Source organism: Giraffa tippelskirchi, chromosome 2, assembly GCF_054371585.1.
Source record: "Giraffa tippelskirchi isolate mGirTip1 chromosome 2, T2T-mGirTip1v1.2.pri, whole genome shotgun sequence".
Lineage (NCBI taxonomy): Eukaryota > Metazoa > Chordata > Mammalia > Artiodactyla > Giraffidae > Giraffa > Giraffa tippelskirchi.
This window is the reverse complement of record NC_137276.1, coordinates 128,043,951-128,065,930: the sequence shown is the minus strand read 5'-3', so window position 1 is coordinate 128,065,930 and position 21,980 is coordinate 128,043,951. Positions and strand designations below refer to the sequence as shown.

Sequence of the window (21,980 nt, the reverse complement as noted above, 5' to 3'; positions counted from 1 at the left end):
CTTAGAAAGCATCACTTCGAACAAAGCTAGTGGAGGTGATGGAATTCCAGTTGAGCTATTTCAAATCCTCAAAGGTGATGCTGTGCAAGTGCTGCACTCGATATGCCAGCAAATTTGGAAAACTCAGCAGTGGCCGCAGGACTGGAAAAGGTCAGTTTTCGTTCCAATCCCAAAGAAAGGCAATGCCAAAGAATGCTCAAACTACCACACAATTGCACTCATCTCACATGATAGTAAAGTAATGCTCAAAATTCTCCAAGCCAGGCTTCAGCAATACGTGAACCGTGAACTTCCAGGTGTTCAAGCTGGTTTTAGAAAAGGCAGAGGAACCAGAGATCAAATTGCCAATATCCGCTGGATCATCAAAAAAGCAAGAGAGTTCCAGAAAAACATCTATTTCTGCTTTATTGATTATGCCAAAGCCTTTGACTGTGTGGTTCACAATAAACTGTGGAAAATTCTGAAAGAGATAGGAATACCAGACCATCTGACCTGTCTCTTGAGAAACCTGTATGCAGGTCAGGAAGCAACAGTTAGAACTGGACGTGGAACAACAGACTGGTTCCAAATAGGAAAGGGAGTACATCAAGGCTGTATATTGTCACCCTGCTTATTTAACTTATATGCAGAGTACATCATGAGAAACACTGGGCTGGAAAAAACACAAGCTGGAATCAAGATTGCCGGGAGAAATATCAATAACCTCAGATATGCAGATGACACCACCCTTATGGCAGAAAATGAAGAAGAACTAAAGAGCCTCTTGATGAAAGTGAAAGAGGAGAGTGAAAAAGTTGGCTTAAAGCTCAACGTTCAGAAAACTAAGATCATGGCATCTGGTCCCATCACTCCATGGGAAATGGGTGGGGAAACAGTGGAAACAGTGTCAGACTTTATTTTTGGGGGCTCCAAAATCACTGCTGATTCTGATTGCAGCCATGAAATTAAAAGACGCTTGCTCCTTGGAAGGAAGGTTATGGCCAACCTACATAGCATATTTAAAAGCAGAGACATTACTTTGCCAACAAAAGTACGTCTAGTCAAGTCTATGGTTTTTCCAGTGGTCATGTATGGATGTAAGAGTTGGACGGTGAAGAAAGCTGAGCGCCGAAGAATTGATGCTTTTGAACTGTGGTGTTGGAGAAGACTCTTGAGAGTCCCTTGGACTGCAAGGAGATCCAATCAATCCATCCTAAAGGAGATCAATCCTGGGTGTTCATTGGAAGGACTGATGTTGAAGCTGAAACTCCAGTACCTTGGCCACCTCATGCGAAGAGTTGACTCATTGGTAAAGACCCTAATGCTGGGTAGGATTGGGGGCAGGAGGAGAAGGGACAACAGAGGATGAGATGGTTGGATGGCATCACCAACTCGATGGACATGGGTTTGAGTAGACTCCGGGAGTTGGTGATGGACAGAGAGGCCTGGCGTGCTGCAATTCATGGGGTCACAAAGAGTCGGACACGACTGAGCGACTGAACTGAACTGATTCCCCATTCCCAGAAGGAGAGGTGGTTTATTTTAGAAAAATGATGAAACAGTGAAGCACCAGGTCCAGGGGTACAGGAAAAGAGGGTAGAGAAATGCTCAACTAAAAGTTAAAGAGATTAAGTGAAAGTCTACAATCTAACAGTAAATACTGTCACCCTGTGTGTACTTGGCTCCAAGAATTCAGAGTATTCTTTTCTCCAAAAACTAAATAGTACCTGGAAGAAGCTATATTAAAACCAAGTCCACCAGTTAACAAGCCCAAACCGTAAACACAGCAAACTTTTTTTTTTAATACTTTTTTTTTTTGCTTTGGCCGTGCCACATAGCTTGTGGGATCTTAGTTCCCTAACCAGGCACCGAACCCGGGCCCATAGCAGCAAGAGTATGGAGTCTTAACCACTGAAATTCCCCACATTAAACTTTTTTCTACAAACATTTCTTCTGGTAACTTTTTAGTAATTACACAACAAAAGAAAACAAATCACGTGATGGAACTCTTCATCATAAGAGACAGAAGCCAAGCAGAAAAACAAGCAACTCACAGTAAGCCAGGAACATGCAAGAAAACTTCAAAAAAACACTATCCTCAGAAATATATGAGAAGATAATCCACCAAACAAGAATAGGAGAAATAACCATAGAATAGGAGAGAAATCTTGAAATTTAAACAAACAATAAGTTGTAAGTAACACAATAGGGTCAGAAGATACTATCAAAGGGCTCATGAAAAGTAGAAAGAAAAAGATAAAAAAATAGGAGGTAAAAGAGGATCAATCCAGAAAGTCCAATATCCAATTGATATATATTCCAGAAAGAAACAGAGCACAGAAAACAGAAAAAGAAAACTATCCAAAGAATAATTTTAAAAATTTACAGAATTGAAAGACATGAATTGCCCTAAATCCCTGGGACAATGAATTTGAAAAGTATTCTTGCCTGGACAATTCCATGGACTGAGGAGCCTGGCAGGCCATGGTCCATGGGGTCACAGAGAGTCGGACACGGCTGAAGTGACTGAGCAATTGAGCAATAATATACTACTAAAATTCATAAGAGAAACTGATTTTAAAATAATGACCCAGAGGGATGGGATGGGGAAGGAGGTGGGACGGGGGTTCTGGATGGGGAACACATGTACACCCATGGCAGATTCATGTCAATGTATGGTAAAACCAATACAATATTGTAAAGTAAAAAAATAAATAAAAATAAATAAAAAGATGATCCCATTCAAAAAAAAAAAAAAGAAAAGACCTATACCTGATATACCTCATAAAACTTCAGAAACGAGGAATACAAAGAACCTAGAAACTTCTAAAGGTAAAAAATGGTAAAAGGCACAGGGCTTCTCAGTAGCAACACAGCAAACAATGGAGACTTGCCTTCAGAATTCTAAGTGAAAATCATTTTCAAACTAGACTGTATATTCACCTGAATCATAGATCTAATACGAGATCAGAATAAAGACATTTTCAGATATGCAAGGGCTCCAATTATACCTCAAGCTCATCCTTTTTTAGGAAGGTACTGAAGGATGTGCTCCAACAGAAAGAGAGAGTGAATAAAAATGACCCAGATTCAGAAAGCATGTGATCTAACACTTGAGATAGGACTTTTTAAAAGTCCCAGAGTGATAGCATGCCAAGGTATAAGGAACACATCAATGAACAAGAGAGAAAAATCCTTGCCCTCAAGGAGTTTACATTCTAGTTTATAGTAGTTCCCAATGTGTTCTGTAGACTCTGGGGTATTCCTAAGACCTAAAGGGATCCAACTAGCCAAAACTAATTTTATTACATTACTGAAACTTGATTTACGTTTTTTACTGTGTTGACTTTTGGGCTGATGATGTAGAAGCAGTGGTAGGCAAAACTGCTGATGCTTTAACAGGAATCAAGGTAATAGGACCAAACTGTACTAACAGTCCTTGAATTCTTCACTGCAATATACAGTTCTTTTTTTTAAAAAAAGAAAGGCAGTTTCACTTACGTATGTCCTTGATAAAACAGTAAAATCATCATTAATTCTATAAATTTCAACCCTTGAGAACACATCTTAATATTCTGTGTGATGAAATAGGAAACACAGATACTGAAGAACAATGGGTTATCTTGAGGAAACATTTGTGCAGCTGAATAACAAGTTGAACTAGCTGCTTTTATTGTGAAACACTATTTAAAAGAACTGACTGTGATTATTCAGACTTGGGCACTTGACATTTTCTCAAGAATGAATTAAAGGAGTCTATCCTTTAAGGAAACTGTCAATTTGTTGCCAATGATAAAATCTGAGCTCTCAATTAACGAATATATATGGAATCTAGAAAAATGTTGCTGAAGAACCTATTAGTAGGGAAGGAATGGAGAGGCAGATGTAGAGAACAAATTTGTGGACACAGCAGAGGAAGGAAAGGATGAGACAGACTGAGAAAGTGGTATTGACATTTATACACTATCATGTGTAAAACAGCTAGTGGGAGCCTAGTCTCGGCACTCGGTGATGACCTAGAGGGGTGGGATAGGGTAGGCAAGGGAGGCGATATATATAATTATGACTGATAATGCATTGTTGTCTGGCAGAAACCAACACAACATTGTAATGCAATTTTCCTCCAATTAAAAAATAGATTAAAAATAAAATATAATACCAACACAAAAAAATTTGAGCTCTCAAGCAAAAATCAAAATGTTGGATAACTTGTATTTGTCACCATGAGACTGACAGCTTCTCAGCACTTAAAAGATTTCTTTGATGAGGTCAATGGTGATATTAACAAATTGGAATTTTTTAATTATATAATGAAAAGTTTGTCTATATTTAGAAGCTACACATAACTCACTGAACCAGTATTTTCCAATAAGCCAATGTACGATGTCACAGATTCATGTTATAAGTAAAATATCCATTCACGGTAGGGACAAACCAACAGATTTTAATGTAACAGAGCAGGAAAAGGTCATTGACATAGTTTAAAATGCCACATCGCAACAAACGTTTAAGAAACTACTACCTGTCAACTTATGGCACTGTGTTAAGGAAGTAATTATCTGAAAAGGCTATTAAAATACTATTTTTTCCAACAGCGTTATCTGTGTGAAATCGAGATTTTCTTCATATACTTCATTCAAAAAGTCATCACAATAAACTGAATGTGAAAGCAGATACAAGAATCCAGTTGTCTTCAATTAAGCCAGACAGTAGAGATTTGCAAAAAGGAAAAATAATGCCACTTTTTTCATTTTTGTCATGGAAAATATAGCTATCTTTCAAATCAAATATGTTACTTTATGTTATCAAGTAATGGATTTACTACTGTTATTTTTATGTGGACTAATTAATAAATACTTCAAATTTTTGTTTTAATTACTAGAAAGGCAGTATTTATAGATATAGCCCATGTAGATAAAAGTCTGTGGGGTTCTTGATAATTTTCAAGCATGTAAAGTGATCTTAAATCTAAAAAGTATAGACCTACTACTCTAAGGTACCTACAGTCATTTCTATCCTACATTTTTGTCCAGCTTAAGTACCTACATAAGGCATAAAGAAGTAGGAAAAAAGAAAAGGACATACATCTAATTATGTATCTTGTTGATGACCAAAAAAAGAGACTGAGAGGTGGGTATACATTTTTTCTATTCTTTAATCTCAAATAATGTAATTCATCCATATTAGAAGAGTGATTACATTTAACTCAGAAAAGTTAATGGAAGATATACAATCCTTCCTTAGAGTAACCAAATGAAAAAATGGTTAAAAAAATCACTGTCATAGATTTATAAATACTTTTTCTGGTGATGCATTTACATCTCAAAAAAATCACACCAAAGTATAATTAATCTCAATAAGAGAAACAAAAAGCCACTACATTTCTTTATTATAAATAAACTCAAATACTTATTCAGAAAAGGAACTGAACAAATCAAAGGTAGGTCCAAAAACTGTCTTCTCATCAATGACAGTACTGAATTCCTACTCACTACCCTATATATATACTTACCTCTGGATTTCCATAATGTCACTAGCATGTAATTTGCTCATTCAAGTCATAGTGGTTGATTTATATTATATCACACATTTCCAGTAAGGAAGAACTGTTTTTATTTAACTCAATTGGTAAGTATAATATATGGCAAGATGCATTAATAGCTCTTTCCAGTAAGAGCAAAGATAAATTGAGCATATATTTTTAGGAGTCCCAGAACCTAACAATTTTTTAATCCATCTGTAAGCAGAAAAGGCAAATAGGGAGAGAAGGCTTTCAGTTTTCTGTTCTCACTTGTCTCTATTACTTTCTGGTTGCAGTTTCATGGTCACAAACCATATCCAACTAACTCCCATTACAGAATTGAAGCTATGACAATAATGACTACAGTAGGACATCAATTTACAAAAACATCCTATTGTAAAGTTTAGGTGACTGACTGAAGATGTAGAAGCCAAAATGTGTCATTCAAAAGAGAGCTTAAAGGCATGCACAAGTAGTTCCTTTGTCTGGTAATCAATAAGGTAAAGTAAGCAGTTATCTTTTTCAGAAAGCAGGCAGTTACAGAGAACAAATATTCCTAAAGGACATGACATTTTATAATTATTTCACCACTACTCATTCATTAGTTTATCAAACTTAATCTTTTTGATCTTGCACACAAGACCAAATACGGGCAAGGGGGAGGAACAGTCATTTCAATGGGAAATCCACCTCAAAGGTGTAAAGTAAAAATGGGGTTAACATCATTTAGCATAGGAAGAAATCCACAAACAAGTACAGAATCACCCCAGGCAATAAAAGAACTAAGGTAAAATTCTAGCTTAATGAGCAAAATAAAGCAAAACCCAAGAGGTACAGTATTGTTAAAACATTCCTCCCAGCACAACTAAAAATTTGCAGACTAGAATCTTTTTTTTTTATTAAAGCATTATCAGTCATAGGAATTTCTTCCCAATGGTTTGAAAATAAAAGTGGAAAATACACCAATACATCTAATATAACAATCTTATTAGATAAGTTTTCCAACTCATAATACAACTGTTTCCTTAGTCAAGCTGGTAAGGCCAATTAGTAAGGCTATCCAAGCTGGTAGGTGCCAGCTGCCTTTATTTCAGTTTCAAACATTTTTAGCCTTCTTACTGAAGAACATACAGTAATAAAGTGCTACCACTTAGCAGGAAATCTCCTTTGTCTGCAAAGAAAGTGAATATTTATAGACTCTAGAGCTAAAGGGGCTCTCAAAGGATACCCAATTTCCCCAGGAGGTTGCACCTGTCATATCTGCTATAATCCTTAAACCTGAAAACCGCATATCTCCTTCACTTAGAGCTTTTATGGCTAAGTCCAAAGGCAACAACTGGAAAACTTTCTTGTGACAACACGAAACAGTTTTATTTAACTACCTAGTACCTAGTCAGTTGAAACACTAGTAAGTTACTGCTAATTCTGGGGGGGGGGGGGGGGGGGTGTAAAAAATGGCCTCCACTGTGCATTTAAAGATATATAACCTCTGAAAGAAAAATTAAGGTTGACCTAAAAACAAGAGCAGGCAACATGTATACTAGTGCATAACCTCTCATAGACCATAGATAGCCATGTGCTCTTGGTCTATGACCACAAGTCCTGAAATCAAGAAAACAGATGAGTGTTAACGGCGAATAAATGTAACAAATATATTTATTTGTTAAGGAAGGCAGTCTATGTCACCCTGCACCACCTCTCTTCCCAGCATGCGAGTGTGAGCCAGGAAGGATGGGAGGTGGGGTAGGGGTGGAGGTGCGGATTCGGGTGGGGGGGGTAAGCTGGAAGAGCAGGCGAATTTAAAGTAGGTGTAACAGAGTGGATGGGACAAAGTACACCAGGTTGCAGCCTCCTTCTCGCTCCACCCTACCTAAAACTGGTAACCAAACTCCAGTCACATCTTACAAGACAAACCCAGAAACCCAAAAGCGGGCTATCAAAGATCAGGGACTGGCGGTGGGGATGGGAGAGAGAGAGGTTTTGACGAGGGAAAGGGTAAAAGAGTCGGCTAACTCTCCCTCACCACGTCTAGACTCAAGGCCTAGCCTGAGGCCTGCGAGCGCGTACAGTCCTATAGCCGCCACCACCCTAAGGCCCCAGCTTGGCCCTCAAAAGGTCAGAAGCCGCCAGGTGCCCAGCGCATGCGCACTGCGCCACCCAGCACGCCGCCGGACCGCCAACCCCCTACCCCCAGCCCCCCTCCCGCAGCCGCCGCCGCCGCCTCCAGTACACCGGCAGCGCCAGGCCTGCGCCGCCTCACGCCAGAGTAGGGCCTCCGAACCCCTCAGCTGCGGGCGCTGCCCCTCAGGTCCCGGACGCGGGCATCACCTGGATTCCGGCCTTCGGGCTTACACTTCCAGTAGACTTGCAAGCGCCGCAGACCTAGAAATGTTTCTTCAAATCTGGGCGCCGCCGGCGTTCACCGAACTTGCTTCAGTTTAAGCTCACCGCCTTCCTGGTTCCACCACCAGGCAGCGTCAGCCGAATTTTCGAGTGCATCGATGGAAGCTGCCAGGCGTTAGGAGAGCCGAAGGAGTAGATTGTCACGCCGCCAATTTTTTGTTTGGTGTTGGTTTTGCGTGCTTGATTATTTGATTTTCTTGTTACCAAAAAGCAATTAAGGTGGGGATTGAAAAGTTTCATTGCCTTAGTAATCGTCTTTATCGCCACAGATAATCAGTAAACAAATCCGCATCACAGGAAGTTATGTTTAAGACACCCACACGTAGCAAAATCGATTATCTCATGCTGGGAGAGGAGGAAACCGGCCCAACAATAATAAATCAAGGGAGTGTGTCTGTATAGCGTCAGAGTCATTTGTGATTAAATTGTAATGATTTATTTGAAAAACTGCATTAAAAGTCGGTGTTTCTTCTGCGCTAAAGGTGAAGGCACAGGCTGGGGACAAATTTTTTTCTCCCATTAAAGTAACTGGTTGGTTGAGGAATGGGAGAAAACTGCCAGAGGCAGGGGCAGGAGGTTTCTTCTGGAAAATAAATTAAATGTGTAGGGGGTTTTGTTGTGATTTAAACCAATACAAATGAAAGCAAGGCAGCATTTTCTGTAACTTACACGACTTTATCTGTTCTTGCATGAACATCATTTTTTCCTTATTTAATGTGAAGAAGCGTCGATAAGGAGGTAAACTGTTGGCCTTGGTCTGAGTGAACTGAGACAACCAACAACTACTGTGTACCCAAGCTACAGGTTTGCACAGACATTTGAGATGGAGAAAATCATCTCCACAAACTCTATTTTTCATAAATGACTGTACCTTAACTAACCTGTTTTGAGGGACCATTTTAAAGCTTAACTACAACACTGCATGTTTATTTTAAATAATTCAAGAGCTGGATGGAGGGTAAAGAAATGAACCTTTGGGGCCCTGAATTTTATTGGAAGCTATACATCTGTCTGCAAGTGGTCACTGAACTTTACTCTCAATTTTTTGTTTTTACCGAAACTGCATTTTGAACTGTCTTGAGAAAATATTTGCTATTTAAAGAAACAACATCATTATAACTTGGTAAGCATTTATTAGTATATGATTTCAAAACCTTGGTTGGTTGTTTTTGTTTTTTTTTTAACTAAATTTCCCTTAGGGCAGTAGGAATCCATAGTTAGACACTGCAGATCTCTCATACATAGCTCCATCTCATATGAACACCACTTGTTGGTAAATATACTAAGAGCAACATGCCAGAAAAATCTATGGGGAAATCTATTTGGTGTGAATTATTCAACTATTTTATCCAAGTCTTCCCTGATTAACTTTAAAGTGTTCATCTTTCCCTCAAGCTCAGTAGGTGGAATTTGAGTTGCTGACTTGAAAGTCATGTGCTTGAAAGGGCAAAGAAGTATTTGGTGAGCCTCCTGATCCCTTACCAGACTTTAATCATGGCTGTTTTGGAGCTATTTGTGAATACACATTTAACATCTCAGTTTGAGAGCTATTTGAGCACCATATCCATTTAGCTGACCCCATGACTTGTCATCCTGCTAAATAACCTTAAAAGTGGATTTTCTTAAAGGATTAAAATTTTATGGTTAGTCCCGTCTAATAATATCAGAAGTAAAGTCACAAATAGTAACCCAAGACTAACTGCAAAATCATATTTCTAAATTCATATAACTTCAGAAAGTGTGAGTATTTGAATCTTTTGTAGTGTAATAAAAGAAAGCACTCCTGTAATTTATTGATACCTAAAAGCTGCTTCTACTGGAAACTTAAAGTTCTTGATTATTTCTCCTAAAAGTAGCAATAAATGAAATATTTTAAGAAGAAAAAAAGTTTAGAATTCAAGAGAAAAAAAGGCAAAGTAACAATTCAATTCTAAAAAGTAAGATTTCCATCTTCCTTAAGTTCACCAACTGTGAATATTTTAATCTGAAAAGTGTAAAAGTAGTGAAAAATAGTGACAAAGTTACATATATTCTAGAAATAGTAACATATTAAGGTATAATTGTGTTCTCTTTTTACAAATGCTTCAGGTTGCTTTGACGGAACTTCTCAAATTATCTGTTAACTTTGTGTTGATGCCTTAACCAATGGTTGGAAGATACCAGAATGAAAGTTCTATAATTGCTTTTATTTTTACTGAGACTATAAGATGCAAGAAAACGGACAAGTTACCTTTAACGTCAGAAAGACTGTATTTAATATTCAGACTATTAAATGTTCCCGAAGCTACACTTGAAAAGGTGTGTTTACACACGCAGGTAAATATAACTTTCAATATGTAAGTATTCTTTTTTCACATGTAAATAGTCTTATGTGAGGGGTGTATATACACGGCCACACTTCTCACAGCAAGCTTTGTCCTGGACGATACGCATATATGACGCGAGAATATAGATGTGTCCATCCATATAACAGCTTCCATGAAAACAGTCCGGGGATATAATTCTAAATAGTAGCGTTAAGTGGAGAGGAGAGGTACTTTTTTCACAGCGAGCATTTTTTTTAAAATAGTCCACGATAAATGAAATTAGATGGGGCACAAACTTAACATCGATTTTTTTTTCAAACTCAGAGGAATAATCATGATCTTTTCAAAATTAGGAAATTAATTAGAATGCTTCTAGGATTCTAGAGAAGAGTTTCTTTAGTTCATTGTGGGAGGAGTCCTAGTGCAAAGAGTAAGGGAGAGGGTGAGGGTCCTGAGACCTCAAAGAGGGAACGAAGTCAAACTGTCCTTGATCAAGCGCTAAAGAAACACTTTAAAATGGAATCTGTCAGGGAACAGCTGCTCGGAAAATGTGTTAAACCAACCAGCCAGTTCGATCGAGGTTTGTCGGTAGAGTCGGCATGGTCTCCAGGACGCAAATAATGGGGTGACTCACAGACTCCCTGGGGTGGGGAGCTTGGTGAAGATCCAGGCTCAGCTCTGGCCGCGGGCTGGGAAGCCCCTAAAAAGGAGCTGTGCGGGCCTGAGAAATTGTAAAGGACCCTGACTCGGCAGGGTTGTGAAGCCAGGATGCCAGGCTACAAGGTTTTGGGTCGGCGTTGGGGACAGCAGGCATGTACGACTGGGGTACAGGGTCAGGATACGGAAATGGGGTCCCGGGGATCTGAGGCAGGGCAGGGCTGCCGGACAGCAATGCGGAGCCGAGCAGTTGCGCTGCACCCTGACGCCTGGCGAGGACGCAGGGTCTTATGCCAGGTCGGGATACCCTACTGACTCCTGGAGCAGCGCACTTGTCAGTTTCCTCTTGGCCACGCCCCGGCGGAATAAGTCCAGCTCCCCAGTGTTTAAGTAAGTCGTGACATCAACGCAAAAATCCACGCCTAATTAAATTAATTAGGGATTCTTGTCAATCCTGAATTAATGGCCAAGAGCGCAGGCGGCCGAGGTATCCGAAAAGCCGGACGGCCTGGGACTGCCTCTTCTTCCCACTCCCTCCGGCCCCCCTTCTCTGTCCTCATACTCCAGCTCCAGCCATCCTGGACTCCAGCCTTAATCAATCTCAATCTCTCTTTCTTTTTCTCTCTCTCTCTCTCCCCCTTCTCCCTATCACCCCCACCACCTCCCAACCCCCACTCCCCCACCCCCAGGTAGTGGCGCGGGAGCTTCTCGGGAAGGGGCTCCCTCCGAGTTGCGAGGGGAGGTAATTTACTCAGAACAAGGGGCCGCCTTTGCGAAGTATAAATAGTGAGACTTCAAGCGCTGCGTCGCTATCAGATCTGAACTCTCCGCAGGAAGAATTGTCAAAGATCTTAACACTGAACAAGCGCGCTCCGGCAGGGAAGCATCGGTTCCCATTTCCCTCCGGCGGCCCCCGCCCCTTCCCTCTTCCTCTTCTTCCTCCTCCACCTCCTCCTCTTCTTACTTCTTCTTCTCCTACTTCTCCTCCTCTTTCTTCTTTCTTCTCTTCTTTTTCTTCTTCTCCCCCCTCCCCCTCCCCCTTCCCTCCCACCCCCTGCCCCATTGATGTGTTATTATTGGGGGGGCTGGAGCAGTAAAAAAAGAAGAAGGAAAAAAAAGAGCGGGGCTGCTCGGCTGGGAGAGGTTGAGCGCGGGGCTGACGGGCATCTCTGGCGATGGAAGAACTTACGGCGTTCGTCTCGAAGTCTTTTGACCAGAAAGTGAAGGAGAAGAAGGAGGCTATCACGTACCGGGAGGTGCTGGAGAGCGGGCCGCTGCGCGGGGCCAAGGAGCCGAGCGGCTGCTCGGAGCCGGGCCGCGACGACCGCAGCAGCCCGGCAGTCCGGGCGGCCGGCGGAGGCGGCGGCGGCGGAGGAGGCGGAGGAGGCGGAGGCGGAGGAGGAGCAGGCGGAGGAGCTGGAGGAGGAGGGCGCTCTCCCGTCCGGGAGCTGGACATGGGCGCCGCCGAGAGAAGCAGGGAGCAGGGCAGCCCGCGGCTCACCGAGGGTAACGGCCCGACCCCCGGCCGCGGTTCCCCTTCCCGCCTTCCCGACTCCTCTCGGGCGGGAGAGGATCCCCAGGCCCGGCGAGGGAGGAGTAGGGGGGCGGACGAGGAGAGGGCCCTTGGACCCCAGCTTTGGAAGCCAGAGTGAGGACGGAGGGGTGGGAGTCCGGTGGTGTGCACGGTCGTGGGTGGGGTCCAAGTGTGTGTGTGTGTCTGTGGAGGAGGGGGAGAGTGTGGGGTTTGCGCTCGCCCTTCTCGGATGCTCCCGCTACTCCCATTCCACCCAAATGCATTTTCACCAACCGGAGGATGGGCCCCGCCGGCTGGCCGGCCGGCAGGCGGGTGGGGAAGTTCGGGGCACCCGGCTGCTGAAGTGGGTGCTGGCCGTCCCTGGGCCAGGCGGCGGGATTACAATTAGCATGTAGCGCCGAGTTTGCCGGAGTCCCTTTCCTAGGCCCGAGGGGAGAAAAAGAGAGGAGAAAGGGGAAAGAGATACGGAGACGCAGGTTGATTGGGATTTCACCCGAGTCGCCCCAGGTTTCGTCGCTGCCTCTAAGAACCACTCCAACTCCGTGAAGACTCTGGATCCCTGAATCTTAGGGACCAAAACTTCCCATTTTCTTAGAGCTGTGAAGGTAGAATGAGGCCAAGGCTGAGGTTCAGGCTGTGCGCTGTTTTCTTTCAGGAGATGCATTAGGCTCCTTTTTTGTTTGTTTGTTTTCCGATATTTACTGCGCGGCATCATCCAGTATTCTGGTTTTGTGGTGGGATAATCCTTTGGTGCCAGCAAAGTGTTTGGAAAAGGCTTTTTCTAAATGGTGGAGCATCCTGTACCAATTCAAAGGAGTTCAACAATAAAATTAATTTGGCACTTGGTGCCTGCAGTAACTGGTGAGCTGCCATATTTTTCCAATTAAGAAAATATGTGACATGCGTAGAATCACATATTTAAGCAAGCAATTTTGTTTATAACACAGTCTGTTCTTGTTTAGGCCAATAAGTGGAAATTTGGGGGCAAAATAGAGATTATATTAAGTCTATTAATCAACTGGAAATGTGGACATCTTTCTCTTCGAAGCCCCCAAAGTTTGAGGGGCTTCCACTGTGAGCATGGAATAAACAAAGCCTTCTCACCGCTTTGGCAGAATCTGAAGGGTGTGTTTTCATATTTAAATTTCATTAAAATATAAATGGAAATGTTTTCCTATTAACTTGGCTTGAGTTTGTGCTATAATATTATCTACAGCTTCCTGGAGGAAGGACACATGTCCGCAAAACGAACTCTTGAGAAATAGGTATGCGGGAAACGCTTAACTAGAATGCCAACACGGGCTGAGTTCTAGTGGTCTTCTCCCAGACAGGGTACCAAGTAAACATGGAAAGTGGTGGCATAACTGTTACGCAGTCCAGTGCAGCCTCCCTGGCCTGAGTCCCAAGCTCCGGGCCCTGGGTACACGAGCAGGCCAGACTGCGAATTTAAAGTTAACCCAGGGCAAATGAAGTCTTGGGATTGTTGGTTTCCAAACTCAGGGCAAATATTAATTTCTCTGCAGCCCGGCTCTTATAGAAATGATTTTTAACACTCATGCTGATCAGGATTCTGGGCTAGGAAGAACTGCAAACAGCCTCGATTATTCTAAACTCAGCTTTGGCACCTTAAAAACTCAAGTCTCCGACTCAGGCCCAGAGGATGAAGGTTAAAGAGGGCCGCTTACGTTGATATCAGCTCCCCAGATCAGTGCCCCTTGGCCTATATATATAGCCACATCCTTCCGGTGTCCCTGTATGCTCACACTTGCGAAGCTCCTGTTTTTAAAGGGAGGAGAAGGAAGAGCAGGAAAGTGACAACGGATGTGTGCGAACCTAGAGCAGAAAAATGCATATTTTATTAAACATCCGAGCTTCTGGATGCATGAAAAGCCTTTGCGCAACCAATAGAAACCGCGGATCGCGAATGTTCCGCTTGAACCTGTTGATCTCTGTGGGTTTAAGCGGCTAGGGTCGAGTCCGCCTTTCCAATGGGGAGGGAGAAGGAGTGAACAGAGGCGGCGGTCTGTTTCACGGGCCTTCCGAAGCTGGTTTTCTGCCTCTTTTTCCTTCTGGTCGGGTATGGGCAGTGAGCCCTCCAGGCCGCCAACATGGCGTGGGCGCCTCTGCTTTGGCGCCCGGGATTCGGCAGCGGGGACAGGGACTGCCTGGCTGTCCGGGGGCCGTCCGCGGTATTTGGCTCGAGCCCTGGGTCTGTACATAGCACCCACGGAAGTGGCTCCCAGCGCAGTGCAGCACCGGGGTCTTGTCCTCCAGCTGTGACCCAGCAGCCCAATTGTTCCCAAATTAGACCAGCAAGTTTGAGAGAAGACGGGAGAGCCGGCGGCAGCCAGCGCTGGCTGAGAAGGGGTCTGTACTCCGGGAATGGCCGGTGTCAGAGCCCAGTCCGTGGCCTCGCCGCCCTCTTCTGCTGGGATCGCGTTCTGTGACCCACGGGGTGCGGCGCTTTTGATTTCTGTGCGTGTGTGGGAGAGAGTGAACGCGCGAGAGAGGGTGAGTGGAATTGGTTTGTGTTCGCGGGGGAGGGCAGGGGACTGTGGGGGTGAAGAGTGAGAAGGTGAACTGAGGCCGCAGTTGTGAAAGGGATTGGGTAGGTGAATGCCCACCTTGCCCGCGGGCAGCCACCCCAGTTGATCTTTTCGCATCTCCGGGATCCTCTTCCTCTCAGCGGGGTGAGGGCCTGGACAGGAACTCCGGGAGGGGGCAGAATCCGCCGTCCTTCTGGAGACAAATCTGCTCATGGTATTTGCTATGTTGTTTTTGTCTGTGTGTGTGTGTGTTGCGGTGTGTGCGCGTGGACATATGTGTATGGCCCTGTTCGTGGTACCCTCTCCAGTGTCCCCGGAGCTGAAGGATCGCAAAGAGGATGCGAAAGGGATGGAGGACGAAGGCCAGACCAAAATCAAGCAGAGGCGAAGTCGGACCAATTTCACCCTGGAACAACTCAACGAGCTGGAAAGGCTTTTTGATGAGACTCACTACCCGGATGCCTTTATGCGTGAAGAACTGAGCCAACGGCTGGGGCTGTCCGAGGCCCGCGTGCAGGTATCCGGCTGTGAGGAGGTCGCGGGGAGCGGAGGAGGGGGCATGCCTGGGCTTGGAGAGTAGCTTGAGGGACACACGATGAGTGTGCGGGTTCAAGGGTCTGGAGTGAGGTGAGAAGGGAAGAAAAGTCTTTGCTAGAGGTCTTATTTTCCAAAGGAGATCTTAGTCTTAAAGCCTTCCTGGGCTCCCCTCCACCCCGTACCAACATATGTTCCCAGCAGAAGAAAGCTTTGCTGGGCTTGCTCCCAGGGTTTCTATAAACCACACCCCCCTCGCCTCACAATGCCTTTAATGTGGTTTAATCCTAATGGGCCTACTTTTATAAGCCTTAAAAAAAATCCCACAGAAAACGTTTTATCTTCTGGATGCTTTAAAAGTTACAACGAACATTTTGTTCATCCGAGTTGGGTTTCCTTGAGGGTCTGCTCTGGGATCTAGGTTTGCCAGGCGGATATGCCAATTAGGTTTATAGATGTACAGACTATAAAGAAAATTAGCAACTGTTAAGTGCAGAACTTTACAGTCTGCCGTTAGCGGTCGATCTCAAACTGTGTGTGAAATAGCGGAGAAAATAAATGCATTTGGTCACTCTTTCTTTGTTCTCTCACTTAACTAGGGAAGCAAACCTGAATCAGAAACTTGATTTTAAAACAACCAACATATCTTAATATTAACATTTCCAAAGTCTGATCCCAGCAAGTGCCACACTCAGTGAAGTTGGTATTGGAGCAGATTTTCTTTACTGGTTGTGGGGGTGAATGTAATGGCAAAAGTAGGCTTTGGGAGCACTTAAGGGAAAAAAATTATATACATACACGCACACATATCCTTTTAGTTTTATGGAAAACGAATTTAACTGTTTCAGGTTTTATTTCCACTCAAATAATAAAATAGGAGAAAATGATGGTCATTATTTGTTTGAACACATGGAGCAGTTTTAGGCCTGAACATCTGCAGCTGTTACAAAGTATCACTGTAACAGATACTCTCTAGGTCTCTGGGCGCAGAGACCACCATCTGCAGCGAACTATGCAATTCTTATGGGGCTTCCCCGCATCTTGTAATAGGATCAGGACAAAAACAGAGCAGTCCCCTTAAAGGGGAAAAGTAATAATAGGCTGCCTTGGTCATCACAGCATCAACAGCAGAGCCTTCCTTTTCAAGCTTGTCCTACTTTGCTCTGTGTACTGAGATCTCTAGAGGCTTAGAAACCCCTTAAAGACATGGTGATAATTATTACAGTTGTGAGCATTAGTATATCAGTTCCAACTCTTCTAGGGGAAAAAAGAGGCAAGAAGCCTCAGGCCATATGAGGTACACAAAGAATGCCACCCTGGCATGAAATCTACCCTTCTATTACACTAAATGGCAGGGGAATTTTTGAAGATTTACATTGACTGTGACACTGCTTTCAAAAAGAAGAAAGCTCTGAAGCAGTATTTTGCTTTCATGTTTTTAAACATTAACTTGAGAATCAGTCAATATGCTGTATTATTGGAACATAATGCTGTATTATTGGAGTATAAAAGCAAGCTTTGTTTGAATTTCTTAAAATCTGCCATACTGCTTCTAAAAGTTGGCAAATTTATCTAAGAAGGTAGTATCTGGGAGAAGATATTATCCAGAATTACATGATTCATACCCCACTCCCATTTCACAGAATGCTCTTTTTTCTTGTAATAAATGAACTTTATTGCTGGTATTTATTTTTCTCATATTTTTATTTAAAATTTTGATCTACCTTCTGGATACTTCTCTACTATTGTAACTGCACTGAGCAACTTTTTCTATAGAAGCAAATTAGATCATCATGATAATGGTATAATTATTCTGCTACCAGGTTATACTCTGCTGCACAGAGGAAGAGAAAAATTCTAAACTTCTTTGTAGTGAGGCGTTTATAACACTAATTACCTCTTCCCCCACTCTTATCTCCCCACCCCCAAGGAAAAAAAGAAAAGAAACAGAGTCACTATTTGCTTTGGTGTTTGGTTTTTCTTGAAGATGAAGCTAATTAATATTACAGGCTCTTAATGAGCACATTTTCCTCAGGTCTTACTGGGCAAACATCTAAACCCATTATCACTTTAGTATCAGGTATCAGGGAGAGTTTTAGGCCTTGGGGACTCTAATTGTGGAAACATGAAAATGAAACTTGAGTAATTTATTAAGAAACAATATATCTTGCAAAAGTATGGGAAATTATTTTTGTCATTCATTTATGTTTTTAACTTTGGAAATTAAGATTGTTGTATATAATGCAAAGATTGCTTGCTGTATCTTCCATTCCTTGCCTAAAACACTACTCTTTCTTCATCATACTCCTGTAAATAAAAAAAACATTTTGAGTCATATCACCTAGATTTTATTTTTTCCTCCAATTTGTAGGTTTGGTTTCAAAATCGAAGAGCTAAATGTAGAAAGCAAGAAAATCAACTTCATAAAGGTATGCTTCTCAGACAAAGAACATGTGATACTCTAAATAAAAAGAGCATTAGGGAATATTGTTATTATGAAGACAGAAAATAAAACCTTCTCAAAGATAACTGTGGTCCTTATTTAAAAATCTACCCTGAAGGCAGTTAATGAGAGTCCTAACATTGGGGAGTAAATTACATTGATTTTAATTCTGGCAACAGTTTAGGAAGATACCAATCCAGTTCCAAAGGAAATAGTTCTATCTTAGTACCATTTGAAACCTCAGGAAAAAGTGCTGAACATGTTAATCTCACTTTATTTTGTTTTGTTCTCCATTTTTCACAGGCGTCCTCATAGGGGCTGCCAGCCAATTTGAAGCTTGTAGAGTAGCACCCTACGTCAATGTAGGTGCTTTAAGGATGCCATTTCAGCAGGCAAGTACAGCCCAGTTTTAACCTGTTTTTAACTGTAAAAAGACCTGGATATTTGCTTGAACTGTTGAACATCCCCTTTCTCTGAGCTCTAATATGGGTGTACAGTTAGAGAATCAATTTTCAGATGATATAGTGGACACATTCCCATTTAAAAACCCATTCAGTGTCAGAGGCCTACATGCTTAGTCCTTTCTGTCCTCATGGGAAACCTACAGATACCTGAGGGCAGCAACTGGTCCTTTAAAAATGCACTGAAGTTTGCACTTGGGGAAAGGAAGGGAAAAGCCTTTTGATTAAGATTTGTCAGATCCAATACAAAGGTTATCCTAAGGTATTTCTGAGGCAACTCTGTAAATATTTTTTGAGGTATTTTCTACCTCTTAGTCACAGTAAATATCTCTGACCAAAGAAAACAAACAAATAAAATACTACCAGTTAAGACTTGATTTTTTTTTTAAGCTGCAAACCTTCATCTCTAGTAGAGAGGAAAACATTGGTCTTCCCAGGGACACCTTGCCAATGCAAACCCTTTCTTAGCCATAAAGAAACCTTTAAGACTACATTTTAAAAGTACAGCCTGAAGCAATGATTTAATCCTAGGATATCCCAGGGCTCTGAACTCCCCATTCTCCAAGCCTAAGGGTGCAACTCATTCCCAACCAGTATCAGACATTCCCCACCCTTGGCCAAGGTCCTTGCTAGATAGGACTATGAAGTCATGAATTAACTCTCAGTTGCCAGTCCCTGGTCAGAAGAGATACCCGAGTGTGCCCTGTATATTGAGCGTTTGTGTTAGGGAGGTCTTAGCTCACTTGGCACCACTGGATTCTAGTATCCTGATGCTAGGCATCTGCAGCAGGAGAGAATGACTGGAGAGAGAGGGGGATCTTAAGAGAAGACTCTAACTACTCAGAAGGTGACCTCTGAGTCTGCAACATCAGTACCATCTGGGAGATTGTTAGAAAGCAAGATTCTCCGACCCTAACCTAGACCTTCTGAATCAGAATCTACATTTTAACAAGATCCCAATGTAATTTTAATAGTAGTAAAGTTTAGGAGTACTAACAAGTGTGCCAGTTGTGATGAAGATGCAGTAACTTCTTTAAGTGACATTTTTAAAGTTTTGTAGTTTGCTTATTGGTACTTTAGTAATGGGCTAAGAGGCGTATGACAGCACCAAGAGAGGAGGGTAAGGACGCTCACCCCATCATCCGTCCAATATACATTGTTATTTTGAGGGGAGTGATGTATTAGCACAATAGCATTGTTGCCCTCTTACCAGCTCAGCTCCTAAGGGGGCGGCCACAGTCGCTGCAGATGGAAGTCACTGGGACTCAGGGGGATAAGCCACTCTGAGTGAGCTGCAGAATACTCAGGGACACTGGAGTATCCCAGATTCAGTAACAAACTGAGGTCAGCTAAACGTCCCTTTCCCGTCCCCTGCCCCAGCCTTCCCCGAGCTAAGCTGGACGCCGTTAATGCTCTGTTTCTATTCTGTTGTCACCCTAGGATAGTCATTGCAACGTGACGCCCTTGTCCTTTCAGGTTCAGGCGCAGCTGCAGCTGGACAGCGCCGTGGCGCACGCGCACCACCACCTGCACCCGCACCTGGCCGCGCACGCGCCCTACATGATGTTCCCGGCGCCGCCCTTCGGACTGCCGCTCGCCACGCTGGCAGCAGACTCAGCATCTGCAGCCTCCGTCGTGGCTGCCGCTGCTGCCGCCAAGACTACCAGCAAGAACTCCAGCATCGCGGATCTCAGACTGAAAGCCAAAAAGCACGCGGCCGCCCTGGGTCTGTGATGGCAACGCCAGCGCCAGGGTCGCGCCTGCAGCACGGCGCGCAGCCTGCATGCCCTCCGAGCCCCGCTGCTTCTCTGTTACTTGCCCCGGACCTCGGAATCCGAGCCTCTTTCTGCCCCGCCGATGGCCCCTTGCCCCTTTCTGCATCCCGGACTCGGAGGGCAGCACCCGGGATCCCAAGAAGGGCATCATCTTCGTGGCTCCTGACCATTCACCTGTCTAGGGGCCTAGAATTTGGCTTTGTAGGGATGGGTTTGGGAAGTCTGAAGAGTGCTGGGACAGTGAAGTGTGGCTCACGGTAAAACTGCAACGATGGACTTTTGCGTAGAAATAAAAATCTTGTTAATAAAAAATGAGGGGGAAACTGTAGCTAAGACAAACCAGAGAGAAAAAGAGAAAGGGAACTTATTGCTATTCAGCAGAAGCTGAAATCGGAGAACCAAGGAATAAAAAAGAAAAAAATTTAAAAGTATTTTGTACATTAAAAAATATGGAAAAATAACCGGGACAAATCTCGAGATAATTGGGGCAGGAGTTACCAACTTAAAGTGTATGTTGTTTTTTTTTTAATGGGCTAAGAAGGCAAAACAGAAGGAAGAGGTATACTTATTTAAAGAATTAAGATGAAAAAAAGTACGCAGCTGGGAAGTTCACAGGTTTTGAAACTGACCTTTTTCTGCGAAGTTCACTTTAATACAAGAAATTTGATAAGAGAGGCGGGCCTCCTTTTACGTTGAATCAGATGCTTTGAGTTAAAAACCACCACGTATGAAAGAGCAAGAAGAGGGAAGACAGTATAAAAACGAGATAAAAAATATTAATATAAAAATGATAACCACAGACAATGATTTCTCTGAGAAATTGTTATGGCAGAACTGTCCAGACAGCTGTCAGTAAAGTCCGGTTTGCATGTTACTTGTATTCCATTGATGGTGTCTCCTCCCCCCTCCCGCTTTACTCACATTCACTTAACTCCATTTTCATTTTCGGTATGAAAAACATACCCAAAGCATCTGAAAATTGATATATATTTCTATCTATATATATTTTTTCCCCATCTTTAATCCTGGGGGGACAAAAGACAAAAGTTTGAAGGGCAAAAAAGTTACACTCTGATTGTCCCAAGATGACAGAGGCAAGTAGAAAATGTGGGGAAAAGAAAAGAGAAATGATGAAGGTATAGCGCCTCACGTGGTGCCTGATACACAGTGGGCGGTCAGTGTTAGTCCCCCTCTCCCCTTATTCTTGTATTCCCTCTTGCAGATTTCCTGAAGTCCTATTTGAGGACCGTGCTTTATTTCCCCCTCTCAGTCCCATCACACTCACTTTAAACAACACCCAGCTAGATACAGGCACTAAGTTTGTGTAAAATATGTTGATACACACAAGCAAAGTTTATTTTGGCTATAATGTGTGAACTAATGGTTGAATTTCAACATTTGCATTTTATCTCACAAAGGTGTATATTCAAATAATTTTTTGTTTGTCTCAATTCATGTAGCTATTTAAACTGGGGTACCCTGGACTGAGCAATCTGTATCCCAATTCTTTAAAAAGTCTCCTTAGTTTTTTTTTTTTTAATCCCTTCTAATTTACAAGAAAGAGGAAAAGCTCTTTTAGCTGAACTTTGGTATGCGGTTGAGCTTTGTAACTATTTGTTCTCCATGAAAACAAAATTATTTATATTTGCCATATTTTTTCTAGTGTATTAAGTTATTTTAAACAAAGAAGATGCTGTTATTTCATGGCGTGTTGTCGGTACAAAATGTTTTGGTCTCACCTCTGTTAAACCTTTTAAATAAGTGCCAAGTTATTAATTGAAGACACTTTGCGATCAATTGAATGAAAATAGTATTGTTTCA

The 21,980-nt window shown here is 42.8% G+C and overlaps 2 protein-coding genes across 7 annotated transcripts in view; one reads left to right on the top strand and one right to left on the bottom strand.

Annotated features, from left to right (window-relative positions):
- Positions 1–7,963, bottom strand: part of RSRC1 (arginine and serine rich coiled-coil 1) — a 427,216-nt gene extending 419,253 nt beyond the window's left edge. For both annotated transcript variants that reach the window (XM_081570648.1, XM_081570649.1), the window contains exon 1: positions 7,829–7,963. The gene's annotated coding sequence lies outside the window, so the exon portion shown is untranslated. The remainder of the gene's footprint in view (positions 1–7,828) is intronic.
- Positions 7,964–10,140: 2,177 nt separating this feature from the next.
- SHOX2 (SHOX homeobox 2) lies at positions 10,141–21,980 on the top strand. 5 transcript variants are annotated; one of them, XM_081570650.1, is made up of 7 exons: positions 10,141–12,372; positions 12,520–12,539; positions 13,016–13,082; positions 15,255–15,463; positions 17,852–17,909; positions 18,227–18,315; positions 19,825–21,980. In XM_081570650.1, the coding sequence occupies exons 1-7, from the start codon at positions 12,042–12,044 to the stop codon at positions 20,116–20,118; spliced, it is 1,068 nt and encodes a 355-aa protein (XP_081426776.1). In that variant the 5' UTR covers positions 10,141–12,041; the 3' UTR covers positions 20,119–21,980. The 5 variants fall into 5 exon arrangements, with proteins under 5 accessions (XP_081426776.1, XP_081426779.1, XP_081426777.1 ...); XM_081570653.1 differs by lacking the exons at positions 12,520–12,539; positions 13,016–13,082 and having other exon boundaries at positions 19,861–21,980; XM_081570651.1 differs by lacking the exons at positions 12,520–12,539; positions 13,016–13,082.

What these genes read in the sequence shown, in the direction of transcription:
- SHOX2 (XM_081570650.1), top strand. Translation starts at nt 12,042, where the DNA reads ATGGAAGAACTTACGGCGTTCGTCTCGAAGTCTTTTGACCAGAAAGTG. An exon ending in AGAAAATCAACTTCATAAAG is followed by an intron (nt 17,910 to 18,226) that starts GTATGCTTCTCA and finishes CATTTTTCACAG; the next exon opens with GCGTCCTCATAGGGGCTGCC. An exon ending in TAAGGATGCCATTTCAGCAG is followed by an intron (nt 18,316 to 19,824) that starts GCAAGTACAGCC and finishes TTGTCACCCTAG; the next exon opens with GATAGTCATTGCAACGTGAC.